Source organism: Coregonus clupeaformis, chromosome 17 (genome assembly GCF_020615455.1).
Source record: "Coregonus clupeaformis isolate EN_2021a chromosome 17, ASM2061545v1, whole genome shotgun sequence".
Classification (NCBI taxonomy): Eukaryota; Metazoa; Chordata; class Actinopteri; order Salmoniformes; family Salmonidae; genus Coregonus; species Coregonus clupeaformis.
This window is the reverse complement of record NC_059208.1, coordinates 43,027,501-43,038,263: the sequence shown is the minus strand read 5'-3', so window position 1 is coordinate 43,038,263 and position 10,763 is coordinate 43,027,501. Positions and strand designations below refer to the sequence as shown.

Below are 10,763 nucleotides of genomic sequence, written 5' to 3'. Positions count from 1 at the left end.
ATTCGCCGGTCTACTGAGCCACCGGTCTGAGCGCACCACCTCGGCAACACTGGAATGGAAACCCAACGCACCTTAATCACCTCCAGCGCACCTACACCTCATCATCTCATCACCACCCCTATTTAGCCCTGGACTGTTCCTTATGATGTTGTGTGTGATTGTTTAGCTTCGTGTCGTGTACTCTATCTTTGTTATTTCTCTTTGTCATTGTTTAAGTAAACCTTGACCTTTTATTTGGTGTTCACCTTCCCATTCTCCCTTTCTTTGGTGCTTCCTTCCATTCCTGGTTCTTTACCCCCCTCTTAGAATACCATAATAAAGTAATCCTCCTCTGTAAGTTTGTTGCTAAATGACTAAAATGTAAATGTAAATGTAATTCCTGCGTCTGCGTCCTGCCTCTTCGTATACTCAGTACTCGTCACAGTAGTTTTGCATCATGTGCCATCCATAGACATTCACGCAAAGTAAAAACAAATAATGCAATTCCTATCATATATAAAGCATTCCTTTAAAACAAGTGCTTTTTCGACATCGCAAATCCAGAAGTCTTCTTGAAATAAACAGCGTTGGACAGTGTAGGAACTGACCAATGGCAGGTATCAATAGACTAACCAATGGCAGGCACCAATGGGCGTTTCCTGATATCAAGGAACACTGACATCAAAAAACATCCCAAATTGCGGTCTGCAATTACACCATACTGGATGTGTGTGACCTAAAATAATATCCACATCTGTGCTGCCTCTCTTTCCTCTTACGTCCCGTGGCTTCCTGTAGGTTCCCCACAGACCACAAAGCCCTTGACCTCTTCATATTTTTAAGTGTAGGTGTATTATAACCATTTCAAAAAGTAAAATGTGTTTCCTGTGACATAAAATAGGGTTTCTATGATTGTTTCGGAATTAGTGTCACAAAAAAGTAGCCGAATGTTGCCAATAATGTGATTGTTTGCCTAAATCTAATTTCATCCACTAGATAGCAGCAAAGACCATCTATTTGTTCCTCTTAGCTCTTGGCAGTAGTTTGGGATGTTCTATGATTGGATTGCTATTACATCATCAGTTACTATGGGAAAAAGGAAGGATCAGGTTCTGATGAGTCTGGAAGTAAGGAAACCGTCAACTAAGGAATCTTCTGAAGCAGAACAATTCTTGCATGTAGCCAGCACCGTCTTTTATTAGCCAAAACAGCAGTTGACTATCCCATGAGATTGTCCTCAATTTTGTTGTTGTGCCAGTTCCCTTCCCTTCTTGTCTCCCACATTAGTGACCTAATTCCAGATCCGAGTTTCAATTCTTTGAAATCACGTGGTTGGGCAGTGTGCTGAGATGATGTACCTCTGTGGGGCGCAACTCCCTAACTACTGTAATCTTTAATTCAACACACTCAAAGGGACTTTCCAGTAGACCACATTCACGTTTTTTTGTAACGAGACTGTAAACTGCATGTCATCTTGTAAGATGATGAACCAATAAGGGCCAATAAAACGTGCTGTCAGGGAAATCTAGGGGGTTCACAACAACTCATCGGGAGTTTACCTGACACCCCCCAAGCATGTAATACTAAGTTCTGTCCTCCAAGGAGGTGCAAAAGGCTGGTGTCAAATCCATAATAATGCATAATACCACTGTGCCTTAGTCAGAAATCAGGACAATCAAAATACTGTAGCTGGATACCACTAGGTCCGCTATATCATATGATATCATGGTATCATAAATTGGAAACCCTTTTCAGTTATCTTACTTAATGAAATGGACTTTGGCAAATGTGGCTGCTGCAGGTACAACAAATTCAGTAATGGGCCATTCTAGACTATCTAGTTTACTGCAGCTTTAACCCAGGGCAACTGTAAGTGTTATTCTTACATGAACTCTGGCCAAACAGGAAGAGATCTTAGATCATCTGCATATTTTAGTTTGGTTTGGTGTGTGCCAGATCCTCTGTGTCTGCGAACTGGTTTCTCTAGTTTCACCTTACAGTTCACCTCTGCCCTTTGTTTACCACCATCAGCATGTTTGTATACTCTGCTGTGTCAGGTCGCCATGGCGACTCACCATCAACATGGGTTACCTAAGGTGATGCTGATGATGAGGCTAGGAAGTTGTGCTTCATTAGCTAAGACTATTCTCAAGTATCTACTGCAGCCTGTTGTTTATTACAACCAGATAAGGTGTCCTTGTTGAACATCGATATTGTGTATAAAAGCCTCAATAGCAGTCACAAGACCCAGGGCTTGGCTTGGTTTTGCTTGTTGAACTGTATTAAAGTGAAAGTGAAAGCAAGGGCAGAAGGGACTTTTTACAACTTGGTGTGATTGCAAGCCTACTGATTCTGCATGGAGTGGTTACACAATTGCCACTTCACCCATGTCAGATCCAGATATTGTCGGCCATTTTGTGATGCTAGAAGGTCTTGAGATTAGATGGCCGCTGGTATTTCCCCTTTGTGCTCTCCCTCCCTCCTTGTTAGTATCCGTAAGCAGTGGGTAGGTGGATTGTTGTTGATGAGGATAGCTGAAGGCACCAGAGTTATAGCCTCTCACTTTGCCAGAAATTCATTCACACACACAGTCTAATTTTAGTTTAGTTGTGTCAGTGTTAGACTGTTGTAATGTTTTCAACTTTGAATGGTCATTCAATAAACGTTACTAATGTTAACTGTGTAATTTATTATTTTTATTGTCTAATGTGTTTGTTGTAGGCTATGCAATACAATTCTGAGCCCTTACAAAAAATGATTGCAGTTTTGAAACAAGTAAAAGTGCAGTAACTGCAGTCGACTGTGGTATTTTGGACGCAGTAATTGCAGAATAACTGCAGTGTACTGCAGTTGAACTGCAGTTATACTGCACTCTAACTGCAGTTACACTGCAACATAACTGCAGTAAAAAAACGGTGTTATTTTGGACGCAGTATTTGCAGCATACTGCAGTTATACTGAACTCTGATTTCAATATTTTTTCGTAAGGGAGGTGTTGGCCAAGTGTAAATGTCAAGTTTATTAGTGCTATTTCAATAGCGGTACAAAATGCTAAATGCTCATTCTGATAAATAGTTTTGCATCCACAGACATTCACGCTTAGTATAAACAAATAATGCAATTCCAATCAAATATAAAGCGTTCCTTTAAAACAAGTGTTTTTTCGACATCGTAAATCCGGAAGTCTCCTCGAAATAAACAGTGTGGGACAGGAAACTGACCAATGACAGGTATCAATGGACTGACCAATGGCAGGCACCAATGGGCATTTCAACAGACCAAAAAGCCCTTGACCTCTTCATATGTTTAAGTGTAGCCATATTATAACCATTTAAAAAAGTAAAATGTGTTTCCTATGTGTCACAAAAAAGTAGCTGAATGTTGCTGTTAATGTTGTTGTTTGCCTAAATCCAATTTCATCCTCTAGAGAGGAGCAAATACCATCTATTTGTTCCTCTTAACTCTTGGCAGTAGTTCGGGGTGTTCTATGATTGGACTGCTTTTATATAATCAGCTACTATGGGAGAAAGTAAGGATTAAGTTCTGATGATCCTGGAAGTAAGGAAACCTTCAACTAAGGAATCTTCTGAAGCTGAACAATTCTTGCATGTAGCCAACACAATCTTTTATTAGCCAAAACAGCAGTTGACTATCCCATGAGATTGTCCTCAATTTTGTTGTTGTGCCAGTTCCCTTCCCTTCTTGTCTCCCACATTAGTGACCTAATTCCAGATCCGAGTTTCAATTCTTTGAAATCACGTGGTTGGGCAGTGTGCTGAGATGATGTACCTCTGTGGGGCGCAACTCCCTAACTACTGTAATCTTTAATTCAACACACTCAAAGGGACTTTCCAGTAGACCACATTCACGTTTTTTTGTAACGAGACTGTAAACTGCATGTCATCTTGTAAGATGATGAACCAATAAGGGCCAATAAAACGTGCTGTCAGGGAAATCTAGGGGGTTCACAACAACACATCGGGAGTTTACCTGACATACCTCCCAACAATGTAATACTAAAATCTGTCCTCTCACGAGGTGGAAAAGGCTGGTATCAAATGCATAATAATGCATAATACCACCGTGTCTTAGTATCAGGACAATCAAAATACTGTAGCTGGATACCACTAGGTCCACTATATCATATGATATCATGGTATGATATCCAGGCTCTGTCGCAGCCGGCCGCAACCGGGAGACTCATGGGCGGCGCACAATTGGCCCAGCGTCGTCCAGTGTAGGGGAGGGAATGGCCGGCAGGGATGTAGCTCAGTTGATAGAGCATGGCGTTTGCAATGCCAGGGTTGTGGGTTCGATTCCCACGGGGGGCCAGTATAAAAAATATATATGTATTCACTAACTGTAAGTCGCTCTGGATAAGAGCGTCTGCTAAATGACTAAAATGTAAATGTAAATGGTATCATAAATTGGAAACCCTTTTCAGTTATCTTACTTAATGAAATGGACTTTGGCAAATGTGGCTGCTGCAGGTACAACAAATTCAGTAATGGGCCATTCTAGACTATCTAGTTTACTGCAGCTTTAACACAGGGCAACCATAAGTGTTATTCTTACATGAACTCTGGCCAAACAGGAAGAGATCTTAGATCATCTGCATATTTTAGTTTGGTGTATGCCACATCCTCTGTGTCTGCAAACTGGTTTCTCTAGTTTCACCTTACAGTTCACCTCTGCTGTTTGTTTACCACCATAAGTATGCTTGATATCATCTTCTGTGTCAGGTCGCCATGGTGACTCACCATCAACATGGGTTACCTAAGGTGATGCTGTCTGATGATGAGGCTAGGAAGTTGTGGTTCATTTGCTAAGTCTATTCTCAAATATCTACACCAAAGCAAGTCTGTGTAATGTAATCTAATGCAGCCTATTGTTTATTACAACCAGATAAGGTGTCCTTGTTGAACAGCGATATTGTGTATTGAAGCCTCAATAGCAGTCACAAGACCCAGGGCTTGGCTTGGTTTTGCTTGGTGAAGTGGTTTGCTAAAGTGAAAGTGAAAGCAAAGGCAGAAGGGACTTTCCAACATGGTGTGATCAATAATTTATATATACACTAGATGACAAATAGGGGGCGCTGTGTTGAAGCTACCGTGCCTCCATCTTGGCACTCCCCCACCGTTATAAAAAATATTTTATATCGTTTTTACCACATTTATTATAATATAATAATATGCCATTTAGCAGACGCTTTTATCCAAAGCGACTTACAGTAATGCGTGCATAATTTTTTTTTGTGTATGGGTGGTCCCGGGGATCAAACCCACTACCTTGGCGTTATAAGCGCCGTGCTCTACCAGCTGAGCTACAGAGGACCACTATATTATATTACAGACACCTTAATGCTATTTTAAAATTGTATTATGTGAGCTAAACATAAAAGTAAAAAAATATATAAAAACATTTTCCTTAAAGTATAATTGTTAGAGATTACTAATGTTACTGTCCCCACTACAACAACAAAAATACTTAAATACATGTAATTGTCCTGGAGGACTGCTCTTACTGGGGAGTGCCAATATGGCCGACCAGAATATATATACATCATTGGGTATGATTCCAAGCCAACTGATTTGGCATGGAATGGTTACACAATTGCAGCTTCACCCATGTCAGATACAGATCAAGTTATTGTCGGCCATTTTGTGATGCTAGAAGGTCTTGGGATGAGATGGCCGCTGGTATTTCCCCTTTGTGCTCTCCCTCCTTGTTGGTATCTGTAGGCAGTGGGTGGATGGACTGTTGTTAATAATTCACCAACCTAAAGGGGCAGGAGAGGAGAGGAGACTGTATATGTATAACTGACAATGCAAACTTTTTCTAGTGAGAAAATAATTGAGTTGATGAATGTTGCCACATGACAGTTATCTCACGAATGTCCTGTGCTCAAATCGCAGCAGCGATTATAAACAAACTCAGGCACTCCTTATCAATACTTTGATTGATTAAGTTGATGATTTGAACGATTCGATGATGAATTTCTGCACCAGTGCTGCAGATGCAAAATTTTTTAGGTGAGCAGTAAACTCTCACAAGACACTGACCAAGTGAATACTTCAAAACACCTGCATGACACATGCACAAAGTGTTTTCCAGATCAGTGATAACGATTCTCAAAAGGAAATATTCAATATTGGTATGAGACTCGACTGCCGCCATTTCGTGGTGATGTGTTCTAGTCGCAGATCTGGTCATAAAATGGTTGCCAGTATCACCTAAGGTCTATATCAATATGTTATTGTTCTCCGGTAGGGGGAGGTGGAGTACTGACGTCTTGTTTGGCTTTAGCAGTGGTGCAGACAGGCAGACTGCCAAAAACATTGGCAAAGAACAAGGGACGGGCCTCCAGGGACTTTCTGTGTGGTAAAATAAGAAACATTTATCCCGTACCATAATATAATGTGCTCATGTATACATACACGTGGCCCAGACCCGCCTCTCTTGCGTGCCCTAAATGAGATTTGGTTGCCCCCAGAGCCATGTATTTAGAGAGTTGGGCCCATAGATATAGAATGTTATATCTCTATGGTTGAAGTTTCTACATTATAATGCATTATGACACTACACCATTCTATGCCAGCCATGTTAGCGCCCTATTAACATTATATTGGGAAAAAATATATGGGGAATATTTAAATAATTCTATGTAACTGAATGTTTAGAATTATAACAATATTCAAAATTCTTAAAGTTAGCCCAACTCTAAACACATGGCTTTGGTTGCCTCCACCACCCAGACCCCCCACCTCAAAAACGGATCAAATTTAGAAATTGCACCTTGTGTATTCTACTATTCAAAGTACAGTGGCTTGCGAAAGTATTCACCTCCCTTGGCATTTTTCCTATTTTGTTGCCATACAACCTGGAATTAAAATGGAGGTTTGGGGGTTTGTATCATTTGATTTACACAACAAGCCTACCACTTTGAAGATGCAAAATATGTTATTGTGAAACAAACAAGAAATAAGACAAAAAAACAGAGAACTTGAGCGTGCATAACTATTCACCCCCCCAAAGTCAATACTTTGTAGAATCACCTTTTGCAGCAATTACAGCTGCAAGTCTCTTGGGGTATGTCTCTATAAGCTTGGCACATTTAGCCACTGGGATCTTTGCCCATTATTCAAGGCAAAACTGCTCCAGCTCCTTCAAGTTGGATGTTTTCCGCTGGTGTACAACAATCTTTAAGTCATACCACAGATTCTCAATTGGATTGAGGTCTGGGCTTTGACTAGGCCATTCCAAGACATTGAAATGTTTCCCCTTAAACCACTCAAGTGTTGCTTTAGCAGTATGCTTAGGGTCATTGTCCTGCTGGAAGGTGAACCTCCGTCCCAGTCTCAAATCTCTGGAAGACTGAAACAGGTTTCCCTCAATAATTTCCCTGTATTTAGCGCCATCCATCATTCCTTCAATTCTGACCAGTTTCCCAGTCCCTGCCGATGAAAAACATCCCCACAGCATGATGCTGCCACCACCATGCTTCACTGTGGGGATGGTGTTCCCGGGGTGATGAGAGGTGTTGGGTTTGCGCCAGACATAGCGTTTTCCTTGATGGCCAAAAAGCTCAATTTTAGTCTCATCTGACCAGAGTACCTTCTTCCATATGTTTGGGGAGTCTCCCACATGCCTTTTGGCAAACACCAAAGGTGTTATTTTTTTCTTGAAGCAATGGGGTTTTTCTGGCCACCCTTCCATAAAGCCCAACTATGTGGAGTGTATGGCTTAAAGTGTTCCTATGGACAGATACTCCAATCTCTGCTGTGGAGCTTTACAGCTCCTTCAGGGTAATCTTTGGTCTCTTTGTTGCCTCTCTGATTAATGCTCTCCTTGCCTGGTCCGTGAGTTTTGGTGGGCAGCCTTCTCTTGGCAGGTTTGCTGTGGTGCCATATTCTTTCAATTTTTTAATAATGGATTTAATCGTGCTCCGTGGGATGTTCAAAGTTTTGGATATTTTTTTATAACCCAACCCTGATCTGTACTTCTCCACAACTTTGTCCCTGACCTGTTTGGAGAGCTCCTTGGTCTTCATGGTGCCGCTTTCTTGGTGGTGCCCCTTGCTTAGTGGTGTTGCAGACTCTGGGGCCTTTCAGAACAGGTGTATATATACTGAGATCATTTGACAGATCATGTGACACTTAGATTGCACACAGGTGGACTTTATTTAACTAATTATGTGACTTCTGAAGGTAATTGGTTGCACCAGATCTTATTTAGGGGCTTCATAGCAAAGGGGGTGAATACATATGCACGCACCACTTTTCCGTTATTTATTTTGTATACTTTTTTGAAACAAGTTATTTTTTTCATTTCACTTTTGGACTATTTTGTGTATGTCCATTACATGAAATCCAAATAAAAATCAATTTAAATTACAGGTTGTAATGCAACAAAATAGGAAAAACGCCAAGGGGGATGAATACTTTTGCAAGGCACTGTTCTATTCAAAAAGTACGTTGAGAACCTGTCTGTTTTCCACAAATAAAAAATAAATAATAAGTCGTGGGGGCCCCTCATGGTTGGGAGCCCTATGCAGAGCACATGGTCCGTGTACCTACCTTGCTGTCAGCCATTTAGAAGTGCTGCTTTATGTGAGGGTTGACTTTGAATGTTGGAGTTATACAGCTGTGCAAGTTCAACTCTTTTTATAAGATAACATTAAGAGCTTTCATATTTTAATGCGTGTGTTTTTTTCTATTTGACTCATTGAGCACCATTTTATGGATGGAATTTAGGCTTTGATCTTTTTAGGAGATGGCTGCCTTCCTCTCCCCAGCAGGCAAGGGGATGATCCCTGACAATCACATGATGGCACTGCCAGGTACATTAAAATGAGGATGGAAATGTCCATCTCAGCTCAAGAACTCAGTTTACTCTGCAAACACCGTAGTCCCCAAAAATATTCGATAATAATAAAGCAAAGAAATAAATAAACAAATACAACACCCCTCAAAAACTAAATAGGGAACACTGAGGAGTATTTTGAGGAATGTAGAGGAGGAAATAGTAGAAAAGGGAGAGCCTTTATCTGCCATGAACAGCAGCTGAGTCTTGGGAGTCTTTACTCACTTATGTCTGATCTATTAGTTTACTGTAATAATTAATAGCTGATTCATTATCTGCAGTATCTGTCCATCCTGCTTAACTAGTGTCCATGTTCTTGTTATTGTTCACGACAGATTCCAATCTTCAATGAAAACCAGGACACCCTGGTGAAGGTCAGAAGCGTGTACACCACAGGATCTGGGATAAACATACAATGAGTATGTAAAAAGCTAGTAGATTACAGAAAAGGTACATTATACTTTATCAGAATCATAACATCAATTCTCATAAATCTATGGCTTTGCCTGTGACACTTACTCTTTTCACACTATCATGCCGACCTGAACTGTACTGTGCTGGCTCAGATATTTTCTTTTCACATTGTCCTTTTCAGAATGGTTCCAGGATCTATGCTGGATGCGTAACCAGATGCGTAACTAGGCCAGCACAGTTCAGCTCGGCTCAGCTCGGTTTGGTTCAGCTCAGTAGTATGAAAAGGGTATTAGACTTCTTGGTGAGGTAAAATTTCATGTCAGCCCTGTTTTTTTCCAAATATCTGTAAGATCCAAAGAGTTTATTGTAGAACACAAAATAAAGCTCTGTGGCAGGGGGAAACAAATGTGAACATGTATTTGAAAGACAATTAGAAATATTGTATTTGAAAAACTCATAACAACGTTTAAAAAATGACTATGACAGTTCCAAAAAAAAAAAAAAAAAGTATTTTATTGAGGACAGTGACTGCCATTTAATTTTGCCTGAGAGAAGGTCACGACTCCATGATACTTATTATTTTACATACTTATTTGACTATGCTTATGATGTATTGTATGCTATTGATGTGACTATGAATATAGTTAGAATGGGCCAGATTCACTTCTTCTCACTGTAAAAGCGGTGGTACAGGTCGCCAACATCCTCTTGAGAAACTTTGATCCAACCAGTCTCTCTCATGTGATACACTGCAAAGAACAAAGACAAAGACAGTCAAACACACACACACACCACCATCACCACAATCACCACCAATATAAACCAGGCAATACGATCAGACTTACTGTTGACTGTTCCACCAGAGTAAGCATCTCTGTGTGTAGCATGAAAGATGGCCCTCTGTGCCAAATCATAGGCTTCTGGAACAGAGAGGTCATATCGGTAGCCGCTGTCCATCACACCATAGGCGTAGGTGTTACCAGACCCAGTGGAGAACATGTTTCCACACAGTCTCAGGCCATTGTCATCAACGTAATACAGCCCAGGACCCTGCAATCATAATAATAGTAATAATAATCATGAATGTCTATTAGTAGCAGGCTGACAATACAATTTCAACTAATGGGTGTGTGTTAATTACCCACTAAAAGAGCAAAATTTGTAGTCAAAACGTATGCAAAACAAACCTATCCGATTTATGATATTACTGAATATTGACATTATCAAAATATTGACTATATCATGGATTACTTGTTAATAACAGACTAGACTAGACAATATTTTCTAACAGTGGGGTACACAAACCTAGCAACCTGAAAGGCCTAACTTTAACTTGCCTTCTTGTCCCAGCCACATATCATTGTGCCCATGGAGAGACCCATCCCTCTGTAGTTGACCACCATGTTGGCAAGGAGCTTAGAGGCAGCAGATACTGAGATCCTCTCCTTGTTCCTCAGCTTGTATATCCTTAAATGAAGTGGGGGTTGAGGGAAAATTGAAAAATATAC

The 10,763-nt window shown here is 40.6% G+C and overlaps 1 protein-coding gene across 1 annotated transcript in view; it reads right to left on the bottom strand.

Moving 5' to 3' along the window:
- Window positions 1-9,746: 9,746 nt before the first annotated feature.
- Window positions 9,747-10,763, bottom strand: part of LOC121585769 (proteasome subunit beta type-8-like) — a 28,233-nt gene continuing 27,216 nt past the window's right edge. Inside the window, exons 3-5 of the mRNA XM_045226576.1 lie at window positions 10,593-10,722; window positions 10,101-10,305; window positions 9,747-10,004 (exon numbers count right to left, since the gene is read on the bottom strand). Coding sequence (XP_045082511.1) covers window positions 9,916-10,004; window positions 10,101-10,305; window positions 10,593-10,722 — 424 coding nt within the window. The 3' untranslated portion in view covers window positions 9,747-9,915. The remainder of the gene's footprint in view (window positions 10,005-10,100; window positions 10,306-10,592; window positions 10,723-10,763) is intronic.